The sequence below is a fragment of the Aythya marila genome, assembly GCF_965140915.1.
Source record: "Aythya marila genome assembly, chromosome: 20".
Classification (NCBI taxonomy): Eukaryota; Metazoa; Chordata; class Aves; order Anseriformes; family Anatidae; genus Aythya; species Aythya marila.
Genome location: NC_139061.1, coordinates 5,957,490 through 5,976,352, shown reverse-complemented (window position 1 = coordinate 5,976,352; position 18,863 = coordinate 5,957,490). Strand labels below are relative to the sequence as shown.

Genomic DNA, 18,863 nt, shown 5'->3' with positions numbered 1-18,863 from the left:
AAAAAAGCCTTCGTCTGCTGCTGATTTACACTTCGGCGATCTCAAGGGAACAAAGGAAACAGAAGGAAAACGACTGTTTCAAATCATGAGGCAGAAATCGTGTAAATTTAGAAGCATTTTGGAAAAAAAAAGGCTGCTTGTGAAACCAGTGGATAACCCCGAGGCCATCTTTGGGCCATACATGGGGTTAGAAAACAAGACCAAAGCAAACAGAAAACAAAACAAAACACAGACTTACTTGAGTAAGCATCTTCCCAAGCAGCTGACAGATCCTCAGAGCTTTAGGACACAAATTCCACCGCACTGCTTTAGGAATAGGCAGGGGCATTTTCCAGAAGTGATTTCCTCACCATTGCCGCCAGCCTGAAAGCTACCTACTTCTCCCTGTAGCAAACACATTTCGTGTTACTGTTTCTGTACCTCACAGTAGGATACCTACCCCAATTCCTTTTTGTATCATTGCCCAGCTGCTAAAAGCAAACAAAATCCATTCAGCGGCAAATCTTAAAGAGATCAACAGCCAGGGTATTAAATTATAACTTTCAAGTAATCCAATATCTTCAATTATTTCAATCTTAACTCAGAGGCAAAAACATTAATAAAAAAAATCACATTTAAAGCATTTATTTTGAAAAATAAAATACAAAAGATCATTGAATTGTAATTGTACATGTAATTTATCAACTTTTTTAAATAAAAAGATATTTAACAATTTCCACGTCAATAAGACAAATAACTGTTCCACCAAAAATCCTTAGGACAAGCACAGACCACTTCTGAAAGTTTCATACATTTAAAACCAAACTGCTAAAGGGAAAAGAAAAAAAAAAAAAAAGGCCTTTGAAGAAGACTGAGGTTTGGAATTAAGAAGACAGAATATCAATTTCAAAGACAGGCATTGTGTTGCAGTTTTTAAAACCTTAAAAATAGTTGTGTAAGTGTAATACAATTCTACAATAACATCTGTGATTTTTTTTTTTTTAAACAGGTTTACATGCGCTCACAACAACAAAATCTTGACCAAAAAGAAAAGAGCATGAAAGAAATGGGGGAGAAAATTCTGAAAAAAGCGGGCCATGAGCTGTACATCTCACTGATCGCAGTGGGACAGTCCTTATAACATCACTTCCATTGAAAAGGCAGCAGTCTTTTTCTAAAGAGAAAGGAAAATAGTTATATTTGAGCATTTAATGTAGTATTGTTTTTATCCTTTATAACATCTTGCATTTACAAAAATACTGCATAATTACGAGCAACCACTGCCACCTCAGTGTGTGAAAAGTTACTGTCAAGACTATCAATTTCAGAATGAATGTCTGCACTCAATCTTTGAAAAACACTTCTATCCATTATTTCTAATTGGTATGATGCTTTTGGCTATATTTAGGGCTATAGAGAAAGCCATATGCATGACCACACATTGATACCTATATTGGCTGTATTTATGTGGCATCATGATTTTGGCTATAGAAAAACGCACCCAGATTAAATATTTTTTGATAATACATGGTTGACAAGTAAAAATTGTGGATTAATGCAGTAAAAATCCTGCAACAATCATTAGATAACTACTCGAGAATTTACTGGGTTCCCTGAACAATCTTGCCATTGTTATTTCAACAGCTAAAATATTGACTATGAGATACACAAAAAGCAAACGATACAAGTCAGTCTATGTTTAGCTTTTTCCTCTATCTAAAAGGGCAAATGATTAAAAAAGAGACCATGAAAATTCATCCTTATAGTATTTTGTTAAAATGGCAACCTGAATCTGTTGTGCAAGTATGTTATAGTACTTGTGCAGTACCAAAATGAACAAGAAACCTTGCTGAAGAATATCTGAATGAATAGTGGTTCAGTTTTATGTACTCCTTTCAACGTCAGGCTCCAATGTAGTGCTGACAATTCAGTAGCATAGCAAACACTGCAAACTGTAATGAGCCATGTAGAACTGCACAGTGACTCTTAAGCCACAAAAACTACGGTTTGTAGCTCTTACTGAGCACTTACCTCCATGCGATTTTTTTTTTTTTTTCCAGATTCTGAACCAAGATCAGATCTTCATATTTTTCTTACCCAGACTCCTGCATGGGGTTACGTTAGTTTAAAAAGATCACCTTAACTAATGCGTTATGCGTGTGCTTTTATTACCTTCTGTGCAAGAAAGATCCATTTTGTCTTCTATTCCATAGGCTCAGTCTGTTAAGTAAATAATTAAAATAAAATTAGCAATTTTACATTAGGGGAAAAGGTAGCAGCAGCAGCACCCATGCACCATTTAGCTGCTTGGGTTATGCTAATTTTATCTTTAGTATACTTAACTAAAGAATACTTCATCAGAATAATTTTTACCTCCAGCTCCAGTGTTTATAGTTTAAGAAACATTCTCTATTTCACAAAGCTTTGTTTTGCTTTTTGGAATAAATCTGCTGAGAATTAGGTAAACATTGTAGTCATACTAAGCTAATTGTATAAATTCAGCTCTGTAATTTAGGGGAGTACAATTTAGTAACCTCCCCTATCATACGGGTTTCAAGATGCCACCGGCTAGAAATACTGGACCACGTTCTTTTGACATATCACAAGGTAACTGGAAAATACAAAACATAATTTAACTAATGGACACTGTTGGCAGATCGAGGATAATTTATTTGGCTAGCACACCATCATTACACAATGTGCTAAGTTTTTACGATAGCTCATCTCCCTGCATTTTCCAGAAATCTTTATCAGCAGTGTTTAATCTCCTTTTGTTCTGACACACCCTATGCTTGCAGCCATATATGCATATATTTGTCTGTTACATTATAGATAATCTTGAAATAAACACAGTAATTGCATTTGAAAGCATTATGAAATAACTGCAGCACACTTCCTCGATACAATTAGCTAACAATAACTTTTAAGCAGCACACATTTAAATAGTTTTCTTGCCGTTAAGCTGCATAGACATTTTGGCCAGCAGTGAACAATGCTGTGAGCAACAGCACATTTAGCTGCGTGGTGCCAGATTCTTAATGGTTTCTATTAGCTGAGCACAACTTGCAAAGCACGAGCACTAACTGTCCGAAGGGATGAGAGCACGCAAACATCCAGTAAGAGCGCGAAGCCCACATTAGAGATCACACAAAAGGTTTATCAGAAAGATTTGGTGTCCACAGCAAAAAGTTATATTCTGAAAACATGAAACAGACACTACAGCTATTCAACTTTACTGATCCATGTTCATTTTATCTTGCCACGAGACTTCCTTTCTACTGTCTTCTTGGGCTGGAACAAAAGAAACCAGTTTTCCTTTTTAATAAGCTAATTTTCATTTGAATTGATGGAATAAGTCAAAAAGCCTCGTTTGTGAGTGGTAGGTTCTACTGTGTATTTTTGAATCTCTACATCGAACAAAAAGTCATGCTCAATGAGCCTTTTGCTAATATTTGGGAACCAAAGTCAAGAAAACTTGCACCCACCAGTTTTTTGTTTGTTTTAAGTACAGACACTGCAAACTATTTAACTTTTGATAGGTTACTTACATTTATGTTTTAAGTAAACTTCTGTACTGTTTGTATGATTAAAGACAAGAATTATGTAGAAACAAAGTAACACAAGCACGGTAAATAACTTGTCTGCTTTTAGTCATTGTACAGGATTTTTAGAAACTAGGAGAAAAGCATGGAATCTTTTCCTCTTTTACTTAAAATACTTGCACGTTTGGCTACAGTCATGCTGTAAGTTACCATTTCAGTGTATTGCTCTGCCCAATAATTCTTTTATTTTTAGACAACTCTGCTAAAGTACTCCCCCCCAGAAAGGCTGCATAAAGATCACACGTGGTCAAAATAAGAGATGCTCCTCTCCTGCCCAAAACAGAGCTGCTGAACAGAACAAAATCTAACTAAAGAATGATGGTGGCCTGCAGCTCTTGGAAAAGGAGAAAAAGGCCTTGCAGGAGGCTGAAGGAAGCTCTACGATCAGGACTTTAAAAAACAAAACAAAACAAAAAAACACAACTTAAAATACCAGCAACAACAAAAGTCATGGGTAAGCCAAAAGGCTTGCCCACCCACAGCTCCTACTGAGGTTAATGGGAAGTAAGGGTGCCTCTTGTTCTCATAAGTTGCAAAGATAAAATAAAGTTCTGGAGGCAAAGAGCCCCTAAAATGTTTTCTCTCCCAATCCACAAAACTATACTCCCATATATGCAGGACAAATTGGAGGAAAATAAAAAAAACAAATATTTTTCTACTTAGCTTTACTTGAACACACCCTGAGACAGTAACAGTGATGAGCCACTTCCTGTTTTTTCTATCAAAGCACGATGTAAAAAGCACTTTAAACATTTAGTATCAATTATACAGCCTGCAACATTGATTTTTTTTTTTTTTTTTTATTGTTTTGCCAGGTATTGTAGCATTTCTTTTAAAGCGTCTCATTGTTTCTCTGCTATCTATAATCTACTTGCTTTAAACCTTTCAGTGCAAGACAACAAAAGGTAAAGCTTCTCTACAAATAACGAGCTTTGCAATTTGGTCTGCATGACAAAATACAGAGCCAAACTTTCCTCCAGTTTCACAGTAGTCCTCAGACAGCTGGGGTTTATGGGCACCATCCTACTAACACTAGAGTTACACACTCAAAAAAGCCTTGGCACAGTTGAGTGCGAGAGCAGGAGTGCAGGAGATTTCATCTTATGGACAAGCTATTCTCTCAAAATCAAATCAGAAAATCAAATCTATGAAGAAGTGGCTTACAAAGGTTGTTTTCATACTAACTTGCTGCTATACCCACAAAAAGGAAACTAACTGAATACTGTACCTGTGGCACTTCTTTGAGAAAGTCAGGAAGCTGGAATTCACCTTTATAGACCTGGAAAAATAAAATATGATTTAGTATTCAAAGCTAGCACTCACTATTGTTTGAAATATTGTTTAAGCAAAAATAAACTAGAGTATTCTAGGTTATTAGTATGCAGTAATGCTAAATCAGATCTGCCAGGGAGTCTCCTAAACCGAGTACAACCCATTTGTAAAAGCAAGCTTCACTCACGAGGTCTGGCAATCTGAAGTTCTACAGCTTTACGCTCAGTCCCAGGCTTGCTCTTTACTCAACACAGATGGCAACATTTGAGAAAGGTATTTAATATTCCAACTGTGTTTGCATTCAAATGATACAACTCTAACTGGTATTACATTTCAAGCTTGCTCAAATCAATCATTCATTAAGTCCTACATAATTCATTCACTATACTTTTAGAAAAAAATTTTCTACAGAATGATTAAATACGCTGAGGCTGAGTTGTTATAATACATACTTTTGGGGAAGTTTACAAGTAAACAAATCCATTGCATCATATTTCAGCACCTTCAATAAAATAAATTCTGCTTGCACTTTATTACAGTTTACAATTCAGAGACTCCATTTAAAGTCTTCCAAAAGAACTGCTTGTCACGATCCCATGGACTGTCAGAACGATTACCCAACAACCAACTTTCAGTTCCCAAACATTTCACAGTTCAGACACTTGACAAATGTCACAAAATACAAGATATTTTTGATGCTTTCAAGTATTCATCATGTACAAACTTTCATTTGTGCAAATGGAAGGATCACACGCGAACAACTGATCCCACCTTACTGTGCTGTCAAAAGAAAGTCCTGTTAGCCTTGAGAAGAGTTTGTGGACACGATGCAACTACAGCCTAAGTCTGGGAAAGCTTAGGTTTAAATTCTGTTAAAATGGTCAACACTCAAGGAGAGTCAGCATCTCCTTCCACCCTGTTTAATAGAAATCCATCCCTTTATTTGCATATCTAGCTGCTATAATTCTCTGCTAACAGGAAAGATTATCCACTTGCTTCAAAATTGCAAGACACATAAATAACACTCTAAAACACAGAAACACAGGTGTTTTTTGTTTTTTAAATAGAAGTTTTCCTAAGTGTTTCATGTCAGACCTTGAGTCACTTAGCAGACAAGATCAGACACTTAGCTTCTTTCCCCATAGGATGTAACCACACACCTAAAACCTCTGGCTCTCCAAGAGAACGCAAAGTTGGGTGAAGCTTAACTTCTCCTTTATTACTTTCATGCCCTTCAGTCATTAATACATATTTCTGTATATGAAAAGAAAATAAAAGGGAAGAAGAAAAAAACAGCGGTATACTTTTCAATACTAAATGACATATAAATTAATAGGTTTGTATATGAGTACAGAAGAGTCCCCCTGTGATACTCCATATTCCTACAGATGTGAACAGAAAAACACACCCAGCAATCTCTCATTTTGGCAAAAGAGGTACAAAGCCCTTAATAGCAGGGCTGCTACAAGGTCAAAGCCAACAGCTCTTGTGATTATGAATTTCTCCAGCTGTAGCCTCATTACCAGCCTGACTTCATGACAGTTTGTTATTACCACCATTTCTGATCTTTCAGAGCACAATGTTATTATTGAAACAACACCGTTTGGAGAAAGAGCAAGCAATAAATATTCTCAAATGTACCACGAGCCACACCAAACAAGTGTTTCCACTATCTGACCAATTAGGAAATAAATTGGCAATGCATCATCATCATCTCTCTAGAGGATATTTCTTAAAAGCTGTTTGCTTTTACGATTAAACTGGAATACATTCCAAAGGGGGGAAATACTCTGTGTTATTGATTTTTTTTTCCCCTGACAAAAATAAATAAAATAGGAAGGGTTTTACCATCCTTTCTACTGAACCCAAGAGACCGAACACCCTAGTGTCATGGGTTCTTATGGGGCTATAATCGCATAGAATCAAAACCTACAAACCTTCCAAAACCCTACAAAGCCCTAAAATGGAAATGGAGCTATTTGGAAGCGCCACCCCAAGCTGCGATGCCTGGTTTGCAAAATGCGTCAAAGGAAATGATTCTGGAACTTGAGGGACCCTTGTTAAAAATATCCATTTTCTCTGCTTCAGCACAAAGAGCATGAGGCCATACTCACCTTGCCAACGTGCTGCAGGCCCAGGACTGCAGCAGAGCCTGCTCAGCACCTCCTGCCTCTGGGACACCTCTCCCCAAAAACAGACCTGCAGCACTGAACTGCAGGACTCGTGTGGAGTGGACTAAAAAGCTGGCAGTTCTCGTTACTCTTTCTCTAGGCTAAACACAGCCAAACAAGCCTTTGCTAAGGCCCAGCATTAGAATAGGAATCTTTATACACACACACACTGCAGAACTCAGGTCCTTTTGATACCCTTGGCCTGGATGAAATAGCAAGGCTGACTCAAAACAACAGGGAAAGCTTTTGGTTCGATTCAGACTGGGGTACTGCCATCCCCATGGTAACTTAATGAAGGCCACGCTGGTCAAAAATTCCAGCATGTGGCTTCTTGGAGCCTAGCTATATAATAAATATTTCTAAATGAAGGACAGGATCTCATATTTTCAGCTTTTAACCAAACCATTAAAATGCAGGCTTGCATTCTGAACAGCAGAAGTGGAAGTTGCAAATCAATCTCATCACCACATTAAAAATAAGACAGAACAACCTAGGCAAGGCTCCCAGGCAAAAGCAGCATCTTTTATTAGACGAGGGTGGATGCTGGAAGCCAGAGAGGCTTCTTGTCACGTCTTCCCGTAAACCGCTGCAGTCATCACCTGCACACTTTTATAAACAATAACACCGATGACAATGCTGTATTGTGACACCATGCTGGGCACTCTGGAGGCTTGTTTTCCCTTCCTTCTCCTGCAATTCTGATATATATGTATATAATATAAAAATAAGTATGTGTCTCTGCTCTAAAAACCTTACCAGTGTAAGGCCCTTTGTAGCAAGAGCATTTACTCTTCATAAACATCAACAGGGGCTTGTCAAGGGTATTCATCCAACAGCAACATTAAGAAAAATAATGATACTTGAGTCATAACCTGGAAAGATAAGAACACGTTTCGGGGCATTTGATATTATATGCACATCAAATACTCCAATTTACACATTGTAATTTATAGAAGCAGAATACAACCAATGCCAAGCCTATAAAACTGCACCCCGATTGTGTTTAAGACACAACCGCGCCTAATTCTCACTCAAAACTGCCATTATCAGCATTCTGGTTTTGTCAAGGTTGAGACTGCCTATAAACTGGTTTAAAGTAGTTCCAAAAATGGTGAGTGGTCCCTTATGAATGAAAAGCCAGCGATCATCCGCAATCCAGAAATTCATAAAACAATAACTCCATCTGCAGCCAAAGGCATTAAAAGGTTTCAGATTCAAAATTCTTTTCAGACCAATTTCTAACCCTAAAACATATTATTTGGAGACTGGCAGCACAGAGTGGCTGAAGCAGGATATCGGAATGATTTCCAGTCTAAGCAAGAATTCAGTAAAATTGAGCAGAAATGGTGTTTACCATTTCTAAAAGAATTATTTTGCAAGCACAAATGGATTTCCAAAGGGGGCAGAGAATAATCTGAAGTCCGTGTCAGTTTGTTGTTCACTGTTGGCATTATTCAAGCTGTTCTACATACAAAATAATTGAAAAACATTCTCATAGCTAAGCCAAATGCATTTTATTCTCAAAAAGAGATCAGGAAAAAAAAAAAAAAAAGGTCACATCCAGTTGTCTGACAAAACCCTTGTAAATACACAAGGAAAGTTTAAGAATGGAAGAATAACTCTGAGAAGCTCAAATCAAAAATATACTTTAGAGACAATCAAAGCACTCATTTTCTCCCGCTTTTAAGTCTAGTTTAGAAAGAAACACATTTTATTTGGTCATTTCCATAGATAATGGTCTTTCTTGTCTAGAAATTAGCTTGGAAGTAAATGTACTTGGGCTTCCTGGATTTTCAAAACATCAAAGTTCCCGAGTACAAAGCAATCAATGTTTAATTATCCAAAAATAAATAAATAAAATAAAACCAGTACAAAGCTCCCTTCTAGAAACCATCCCTTATTGCACATTACATGGAGGTATCCTCACTTTCCTTAGTTTCTAGGCAGCTTACAAGGCTTACACAATTCTTTATTTCTTTGTTGGAACTGCCAGCAAAGAAGACTGTCCAAGATGTAAATATTTATCCAGTAAAATAACACAGAAAGCAAGATTTTAAGCCACTGAGTATCTGCCAAGAGGCAGTTTGCAACCCTACCTAATTGTCTATCTTGTTAATAACTATATATCTTACTAGTTATATATATGCACAGATAGTAATGAATAAAAATTAAGTTCATGACTCCTGAGACAAACAACGCAGTTGGGAATCTCCAGGCTGGAAAAAATACCAGTATTGAACACATTTAAAGGATGCTGATCAAGTCTGTGCTGCTGGCAGTCGTAAGACAGATGAAATAAAATAAAAATTGTTTATTTGTCTAAGTATCAGAGATTGCCTCAAAAGCCTTTTTATTTTTTCCCCCCCAAGGCTACTCGAGCAGCTGGCATCACACTATACCTCTACATTTACCCATCTTTGACAGCACAAGTAATTACTCTCATGCAGTAGCATAGACTCACTTCACGCCCTTTAATCATAGATTGTTTCTTTCTATCTTTAAAGCCCCAGATACAGAGTCCTGAAATCAAGATCGTCACGGACGTCTCGACATTTACCAGCAGGAGACATTTCCTCACAATTTAATATGGGTATGAAACAGGAGTCAATAGAAGTCTGCTTTTTCCTCTGAATGTTACTGCAGAAAAAAAGCATCAACAGAACATAAAACAGAGAGAGATAACAGCTTTCGGATGTGATTAGAGAAACCCACACATATTTGAAGAGTCATGATGAAAACCATAGCTTTTTCTATAGTTTTGTATGTTTCCGTCTCTCGATCTCTCCAGGGCAAGGATCATAACTTCATGAAGAAGTTAAAAGAAATGACTGGAATATGTATTCCTAGCATACAAACTCATTTAGCGGGGAGTGTGTGCCAAAGAAAATCTGATGTAATACGTTACAGATGTGAAAGGAAAGCACTTAGCCAACCATAACATAACAATAAGCCAGTTTCTACTGGGCATAAGTCAGGATCTTGCAGTTGTGAATTGTTCTCTGGCTTTTGGTATGTTCTGTTAAACTGCTGACATACGCTTTTACACAAACTCATGATATTGATAAGGACATATCAGATACTCTTCCAGTGTGAAGTGGATCTACTTTGGTATTGCATCATACAGTGAGTTGGCTACCAGTGCAGACCATTTAAATTATTTGCATTTTCTGCTTCATTTGAATGTGAAAACTCATTTTAGTTACAAGATGTTATTTTCCTTTATGCTCAGGACGTAGAATGTTAAATTCCAGGAAAAAAAATCAGCTTTGTACCTATAAGGAATGGACCCTTGCAGTCATTATAATAAAATGAACAGACCAGCAATGTACATACTTAAAAGAAACATACAAGAGAGAAAAACCCTGCAGTCACCGAGTAACTGAAAATTATTAAAGATTGCCTCTTGATGTGAAGTCACGTGCAGAGATCTGCTGAACAGTGCAGCACTATTCAGACCTTGATCTCTGCTCTGCGTTCCTTCTTACAAGGAGACAAGAAAAAGTGTCAGAAAGGATAATATTGTCAAGCCTAACATAAAACAGATAAACAGAAAGTAATGGCTCTGTTATTGAGAACAGCAGAAAAATCTGTTATATTTGTATTAGATTTGTACTCCACCAGTGTAGATTCTATCAGAAATGTCTTAATCCATAGCACCCCGCTGCACTTGGAGACAAACATAAGAAAAGAGATGGAGCTAGCTTCAGGCTCTTTTACTTCCTAAAACAAAACCAGAACTAACAAGACAAACAAAGTATAAACACCCGGTTTGGTGCTCTGCTACAGGAGCACGGAAAAGCAGCCTAACCATTGTGGTGTCCTAGAAGAGTAACATTTAAGTGAAAAAATAAAAATAAAAAATTCAGCAGAGACAGTTATTTTCCCTGCGTTATCTACATGCACAGATTTTATTCTTCAAGCATTGTCCTTTAGATGGTGAAAATCATCATTTCCAGACTGAAGGAAAAAAAATATTGAAATCTGTATATATGCAAGTCACCAGCAGGGGGACAGAAGACAAAAAAGAAAAATACAAACAGGATTTAGCTGCATAAAAGACTTAAGGGAAATTAGCTTTTTGCACCCTGCTAGCCATTCCCTTCCATTTTCTCCAGTGCCAGCCTTCTCACATTTTAGACATCCTTACACTGTTGCTTCTTATTTTAGCGACTAAGAGCAGCAGCTTTGAAATTCCCAACTAGTATTTTCACCGTGGAGCATTAATCTAATTTGCAGTCTTTCCAAGAAGTGATTGATTTTGCGCAGCGTAGTTGCTACAGCTGGTGCAGTGGAGTATAAATGCAGTAATGCAAGTAGAATTTGCACAGCTTTACAGAATAAAGACATCTTGCAGCTTAAGTTTTGAATCTTTTAAAAATTATCTTCCACAATTGGACCATACACAAGCTCCTGGCCATAAAACCCTGAACTGAAAGCATTCACGAGGCTTTCTAGCTGTGAATTTATTTTGCATCTTGCCCAATTTTTGTTTTTTATTCCAATTATCTTTATGTTTTTGTATGCAAGGTATGTAAATGCTCCCAATCACACGAAACAAGAACTCCTTGTAACAATGCGAGAACCGAGTGCTGTTTTTTTTTGCCGTATCCGATAGCAATGAACTAGATCACACCGTGCTGTTCCATCTTTAGGTGGAGCCAGAATCAACCCTGCCAGTAATTCCAGGGTGCTGGGCTTCCACCCTGTTGTCACAACGTACACAAACAAGCATTACATACCCCTCCAGCACAGAACAACTCCTTCCCCATCTCCACAAACAAACCCCAAAACACCGGTCCTGCCCCCAAACCACCACCTTCTGTTTGCCAGACCAGGGCAGCTTCTCCCATCCCAAGCTCTAGTTCATGCCATCCCAAACTGGCTCGGAAACAATGGCACGAGTAAAGAGAAGCAAATGTCAGAGCACTCAGCGTTAATTCAAGTTCGTCACACTAAGGGGTTACCACGCTAACACAATACAGCTCAGTTTCAGAAGTCTAAACTTCTTCTAAATCTGTTTTCAATGAATAAAATGTGAGTTCTGTACTCGGTTTAAAGTTCTCGGCGACCACAAACTACAAATATAATAGAAGAGCTTCCAAACAAAGTGAAGCAATAAACAGTTGCATGCAAGATTTAGATATATTCTTATTATGTACTGAAGAACTGGAAATATTTTATTTGGACAGCTTCATCTCCAACAACACATACAGTACAAAACTCGGAAAAACCAACCCAGGTGAAGAAATCTGAAAAGAGACAGCCAGAACAAAAGCAAAAAGCAATTTACAAGTTCACCAGCTGAGAGAGAATGCAATAACACACTCGACTTGCCAAGCTGCTATTTCCCAAAGGCTGAGAAACCTAGATCGAGAAATACAATTCTTTTTGATAAATACCTTCTTCTCCAAGCTACAGTAGCAAGAAATAAATTAGCGCATGTTCAAGAAAGAGAAGTGGGACTCCACAGGGTGGCATGTGCTGTCTGTGATGGAGCAAACACATCACAGGTCCCTTCCTGCTCTTCCCAGCCACCTTAAACACAGCATGTTTTGAAATATCTGCCCCCCAACCCCAAATAAAATCAAATAAAAGCTGTGGGGGAAACTAAACAAAGAGCATTTTTCAGAACTGAGTCAGCTCCCACTGATGACCAAGCAGAATATTAGTTATTTCAAAACCTCCTCGGTTTAAGGCCAGCATTTTGGCAGTTTCCTATGCAAGATGGCCAGGAAGCCTGACACCTTGGAGGGGCTGCTGAGCCTGCTGCCCCAAAAAGGAGGCAACCGAACAAGGAAAGAGGTCTGGGAGCTGGAAAGCCTCACAACTTGACACCGTAGGGACTCAGGACACCAGTGCAATCAGTGATGGAGACAGAACCAGTGGCCAAATCTTATATCCATGGTTGTTTTGTTAAAGAACAAGTGGCTAGGGAAAACATGTGCTGGGTACTACAAGAACTAACAACATACTTCAAATGCTACCTTGAGACTAGGGCTGTAAGTAAAAGATACTAAAACTAAATGACAGTCAAAATATTAACATCATTCCATATGTTTGCAATATTTGGATCGGCTTTTATAGCAATAGCCTCCAGTTTTTCAACACCATTTTTAAACATTAGTAAACAAATTATGCTTCAAAGCAGACTTGTGAAAACACACTGCAGGCTTTTAAATTAGGCTTCAATTTTTTTAAGGTGAGTTTGTGGCTTTGTCCGTTGCCTTGATTTCCATCTTGCATTTTGAAATGAAAGAGATTTCAGGAAGCCACCCAACAGTAAACAACTGAAATTTGTTAAACTTAACTCAGGCTGAGTTTGTCCTGCACAGGAAGAAGAGAAAATCAACGATAAATTATTGAAATACAATATACATTTGGATCCCAGTCACTATTTTCAGTATGTATTGGTAGATATGTGAGGATTTTGTTTTCAAGGCTCACTGAAGAGGTATTGAACACCTTTTTATGTTTGTTTTGCAATCGGGCTGAATTGAGTGCAGAAGTTAGCTTGCCTGTGAGCGTTTTAAAACAATCAGTACCCTAAGACCTACAAAACATTAGCCGTAAGTTCTTCCAGAAAAGGAGGGTAACCTCTTTCATTCTGAGCTAACAGCTATTACAATCGTCAGCCTACCATCCTCTAATACAGTGATCAAACTGCTTAATGGACGTTTCTCAGACAGGACTCCTAAAAAGAGACAATACAAAATGTTTAAAGTCTACACAAAATGCATTTTTTTTTTTAGTATCCAGCCCATTAGCAAAGTACATTGACCAATTTTTAATATCAGAAGGCTAGCGACAGTTCCTTCACATTGTTTAGTTCAGTTTTTCCAGTGATGACTTTGCTACAGCAGCAAGAGTCACCTTCTTCTAATACAGTATACATTCTTAAATGAACAGAACTGAAAAGTTAATTAATTCTTATTTCAAACAATGGTAATAAGCTTTTCAATGGATACCTCCAGGGATAAACAGTTATATAGCCTAACTATTCAAATTCCAACATTAAGCTCAGACTAAAACCCTCATGTTTAGGTTAATCAGCGCCAGACCTTCTTGCATCTTTTGTTTGTTCTACAAAGGACAGCAAAGAATTGGAAAAACTGACATTTTGGTCATCTTGGGCTATTTTCCATGGGTCACTTTTCAAATTCTACCAAGTGTTTGGGAACAATTTTGTGAAAGAGCTTCTGCCAACCCTCATGCATAAAAAGCTGAGCTCATGAATCAAGTTTGATGACCGGGCGAGAAAGCAAGCTTTTTTCCAAAACTATCCAGATGATTCTCAAGAGGCTCAGCTACACACAGAACAAGCCTGGGGTTGGGAGGAAGGAAGAGGAACCAAATGGAACACAAAGAGCAGGAGACACATTTCCAGTGCCCATGGTCCTATAAAAGCCTTCCCTCTCCCCCACTCAGAAAGGAAAACAAATCACTTAAGTACAAAAAGGTATTAGAAATGGACTTCAAAAGAATCTTCTGTTCTATAGCTCACATCCACTCGGTAAATAAATTAAACGCACATAAATATCTTACCCTCCTTGTGTTTTCCACAACTTTTTGATCTGGCTTCCCATAATTTGGTGGATTGGCATAGGGATCGTAGCCCAGTTTGGCCAGCATGGGCGCGATCACCGGCATATCTTGCAGAACATCAGCAGGTATCTTCCCAACCCACTTTGACAGCGCTTCCACGTTGACTGGCTTGATTACTTGGTCAGTAGATCTTTCAACTCTGTGGAGGGAGAAAGAAAGGTTATATTTTGTATCCCCAACAAATATCTGATCCTTTCCTACCAGGAAGACTTTTAGCTTGCTTTTTTTTTTTTTTTTTTTTTCTTTTTTTCCCCTCTTCTTTCCCTCTCAAAATTTCATGTTCCTACAGAGTGGGGGGAAGTGCAGTTTTACTATGTACACCTGAAAGAAGAATAATTTGTACATGCTTTCTGCTCTAGGCTTTCAGAGAGAGCATGCTGAAGCAAGTTCTTTACATAAAGAGAGCAATGAAAGTCAAGTATCTGCTAAGTGAAAAGTATGCACACACCTACATATAAAGCTGTTTTCCCACTGACATACTCCCACATTAGCTGTTTCGTTGGCTTAATTACTCTTGAAAGTTGTATTCTAAATGATAATCCCTGTGACTAAACTCATTTTTTTGAATAGGACAAGTAACATTTCCAGAGACGCTTTTGAATATTACACCACCTTAATGTAAATCTCAAATGAAAGACTTTTTTTTTTAAAGAGGTGACAAAGATACCGACTGCAGTCATATTTTTCATGACCATCCCTATAACTGATGGAGAGTTTGTTCATTACACAGCTCTTAAAGAAAGGCAAGTGAGTAATCTTAAGTGTCATATGTACCTTATTTAGAAAATAACTAATTCGTTGCTCATTTAATCAACTGTCCTCAAGTCTTTCATTCTTGTACCCTAGTCTGGTTGTGGGATTTTTGTTTGTTTGTTTTTAAAGAAATCTGACATCAATTTGCTTTCCCATGTTCCTTGTTTCTTTTAGATTAGAAAACTTAAAACCTCCTTACTGTGTTTATTTCTGAAACAGGCCAGCAGCCCTCAGAGCAGGCTGAGTAATCTAAGGCTCTCCAAACTTTCTTTGGAACTCAGAAAGAAAAATGCAGATGCATTTGGGATATCAGGGCTTGTCTTTTTTCTACGGCAGTCTAACATCAGATCTGTAGATACAAGATGCCTAAAGGAATATTTTCATATGCTTGGTAAGTAATGCTGTAAGGTACAGCACTGTGTCAGTAGCCCCTGCTGGCTGGCTAAACCTGCGTGCAGTCTGATGTTGAGCATCCAGCTGTCACAGCCACTTGCAGTCATCATCCTTCCTGGGCATCGTTTACATCATGAAGAATTTAATCACAAAAAGCTCTACCACCCAGAAAGCAAAATTGGTATACTTGAAAGCAGAATAACTCTACAAAGAATAAAGCCAGTACATCATCTGCATGAAACAAAGCATGAGAACACCGAGATTCAAATGTGATGCTCGAGCAGCTCATTCTTCAGAATTACACAGCAGGCAGAGTACGAGAAAACACATCCTGAGAAAGACATTCCTTATATATTTCCAGCACTTTCTGAGACAAGAAGCCTGAAGCTGAAGTCACGCAGCTCTCAGAAGTGGCAAGTGTGATCAGTTATTTCATTAACCTGATGAGTTCACAAAGAGGCTGAAGAGCCCTTGCACAGGGGGCAAGCATTAACCCAACAGCACGGGGCATCCAGCCCAGATGCTTAGCGCGCTGTGCGATGAAAGCCAGATTACAAACACATACGCACGTCCGCCAGTCATCAGCTCAATTTCATCTTAACACCAGCCTTTACCTTCTTACTCAGTTTTACTTGTCATCAGAGCTCAAATTCTCCAGGATACAGAAGGGAAGTGAGTCACACAGTGCTGGAAGGTCAGGGGCTGGAGTGCTTCAAACACAACCAGAACGAACAACAAACCTGACAGGGAAATGATCACTGAGGGGGAAACCATCCTGGCAAGCGGGGCCTTCGCAGATTGCTGCAAAAAGGTGTTGAACAGAAGCTGATGAGTAAGCACCCGACAAAAAAAAAAAACTGTAGGACAACCACAGGAATTTAAGCCTTACCCTCCTCAACCATTTTCAGTAGCTCAGAAAGAAAGGCAAGAACCCAGAATGGGATTCGGGGGTCAGGATACCTTGTTCTGAAGTAAAAGCACACTTCAATGTTTATGCTTTGCCCTGCTGTCATTTCAGTCTTTGGTAAGAAAAAGCCCAGCACAGAACACTTCCTGGTGGCAAGAGACAGGCAACCAGGCTCAGCTGCTCCTAGGCGCTCATTCAAAATATGCTGCAGCACGTTTGGTCTCCTGTCTACATCTTTTACTGTCCTGTCACTTACAATGGGAAGAAAAGTAAAACACAACTACTGGAAAAGATCCTTCAGACCAGAAGAATATCTGAGGAATATGGAGGGAAAGAAAACAAACAGAAAAAGAAGAAACAAAGCAAAACAAGTAAACGTACCAAGTCTCGACAAATTTGATTATGTGTGCACATGGCAAATGCGGCCTGGCAGCACTGCCAGGTTCCACTGCAGAACTGCAGGGACCGTCTGAGCTCTGAAAGCAGCTGGTAGCACGGAGCACAGGGCTAACCCCACATCCTTCTACATCTGTACTAGAATGAAACAAAAGCAAGGTATATATTAAAAGCAGCGTATTCTAAAGCAATTTTGCCTAGACAGCTATTTTCGTAATAAGCCTAATAGAAATTGCTATAAAAGGGTTGACATTTCTCTGCACCAGTGGTCACCGCAGCTGTTTTCAGTTAGGAGGCAAATGCCGGAGCTACATTAACAATACCAGTTACAGCCTGCAGCCTGGCCATGCATTCCTGGAACAGCCACGCTGGCAATTACTTCAAACAACAGGTTTTGCACTACTACAAGGTCTGCGGTGTACATCTTTAAAACCCCTGCAGTGTTTCTCAAGCTGGGTAAGAAACAAAATGAGGAGGAGGAGGGGGAGAAATAGCAAGTAAAATTAAACAACGGTGAGGCTAGGGCTGGATCAGCAGCAAAAAAAAAGTCAGGGATTACTAAGCAAACGCAGGAGAAGAAATGACGACAGCCAACGGTTTCCTCAAATGAAGCAGCCAGGGGAAGACATGAAGTCAGAAGCTTAAATACAAACTGCCCAGTTCCTAATGGTGCTAATAAAAGACTTCTGCATAAGAGCTTTTGAGTCTGGAATACAAGCAAATGGAGTCAGCTCGCTTCCTGAAGGGCTCTGCAAGTCACTTGGTGGATAGCTTAGCTCTGGAAGAGAAATAACGCACGCATACATTTTAGACACAGCTGTAAAAAAAAAAAAAAAAAAAAAAAAAAAAAGCACCTTGCACTGACCTACAGCCTCATTCCGTCTCATACGGATTGCATTTAAAAGAGTTTTAATTTCAAATGAGTTAAAAATACATTCTTAAATATTCACTTTCTGTTACTAGATATAACATCACTATAAAGATCTTTAAGGGATACCATGGTCACTTTCTTGAAGTGGCTTTACGTATTTCTAGACAACAAATTTCCAGTTTCTTTTCAAAAACCCTCCAGCTGTTATAACAGCTCTGGGCATCTGATGCTGGGCCTCACTTGAGCAGGTGTCATGGCTCTGAAGCGGATACCAAAGGGATCCGAGAAGTCTGAAAGGTCTGAAAAAGTCTTAGAGCTAAGTGGAAGATGACCGAGGCAGGCTTCTCTGCTCATTCTCTCAAGTCCTTACACATACCTCTGCCTTTGCAGGTTATAATAGCAGCTCATTCTTCACTCAACTTTTGAGGCTTTCTACCCTACCCAATACCTTGCAGCCAGCAGGGGAGCAAGTTTCACCTAGGTCTTCTTATTCTCTCTGCCAGGCTACAGAGGCTAGGTCTGCGTGTTGGTATCTTTTAAGGGAAGCTCACATTCAGAGATGATTTGGTGCTTGTAATGTGCTCTTCCTGCCAGGGAAAGCTGCAGTATAATTTGAGCGATCTGATTTTAATACACCATTACGGAACAGCCTGAAGCGTTTGCTACCAGGCATGTGGTGAAGTACAGCTCTGTGAGAAGACAGAGCTGTTATGTAGCAGATATTGCTTTTTTGGGTTTCCTCACATTATCTGAGGTGATCTGCAGCTCTGTCCTTTGGAAGGTCAGGTGGGAGAAAGCTAGTAGCCGAAATACAGAGCTCTGCTGCTCCAGCCTCAGTTGTTTCTGCTAAAAGAAGGCAATATTCACACTATGAAGCACAGAGGATTCCCCGGGAAGCCTAAAGAGAAATCCTAAGT

The 18,863-nt window shown here is 38.8% G+C and overlaps 1 protein-coding gene across 6 annotated transcripts in view; it reads right to left on the bottom strand.

Annotated features, from left to right (window-relative positions):
* Positions 1-2,151: 2,151 nt before the first annotated feature.
* Positions 2,152-18,863, bottom strand: part of TPST1 (tyrosylprotein sulfotransferase 1) — a 34,518-nt gene continuing 17,806 nt past the window's right edge. For 4 of the 6 annotated variants that reach the window (XM_082776655.1, XM_082776656.1, XM_082776654.1 and 1 more), the window contains 4 exons: positions 14,567-14,765; positions 4,810-4,860; positions 3,195-3,270; positions 2,152-2,199 (listed from right to left, as the gene is read on the bottom strand). In XM_082776655.1, the coding sequence (XP_082632781.1) occupies positions 3,226-3,270; positions 4,810-4,860; positions 14,567-14,765 (295 nt within the window). In that variant the 3' untranslated portion in view covers positions 2,152-2,199; positions 3,195-3,225. The remainder of the gene's footprint in view (positions 2,200-3,194; positions 3,271-4,809; positions 4,861-14,566; positions 14,766-18,863) is intronic. The other 2 variants (XM_082776658.1, XM_082776659.1) reach the window with 2 other exon arrangements.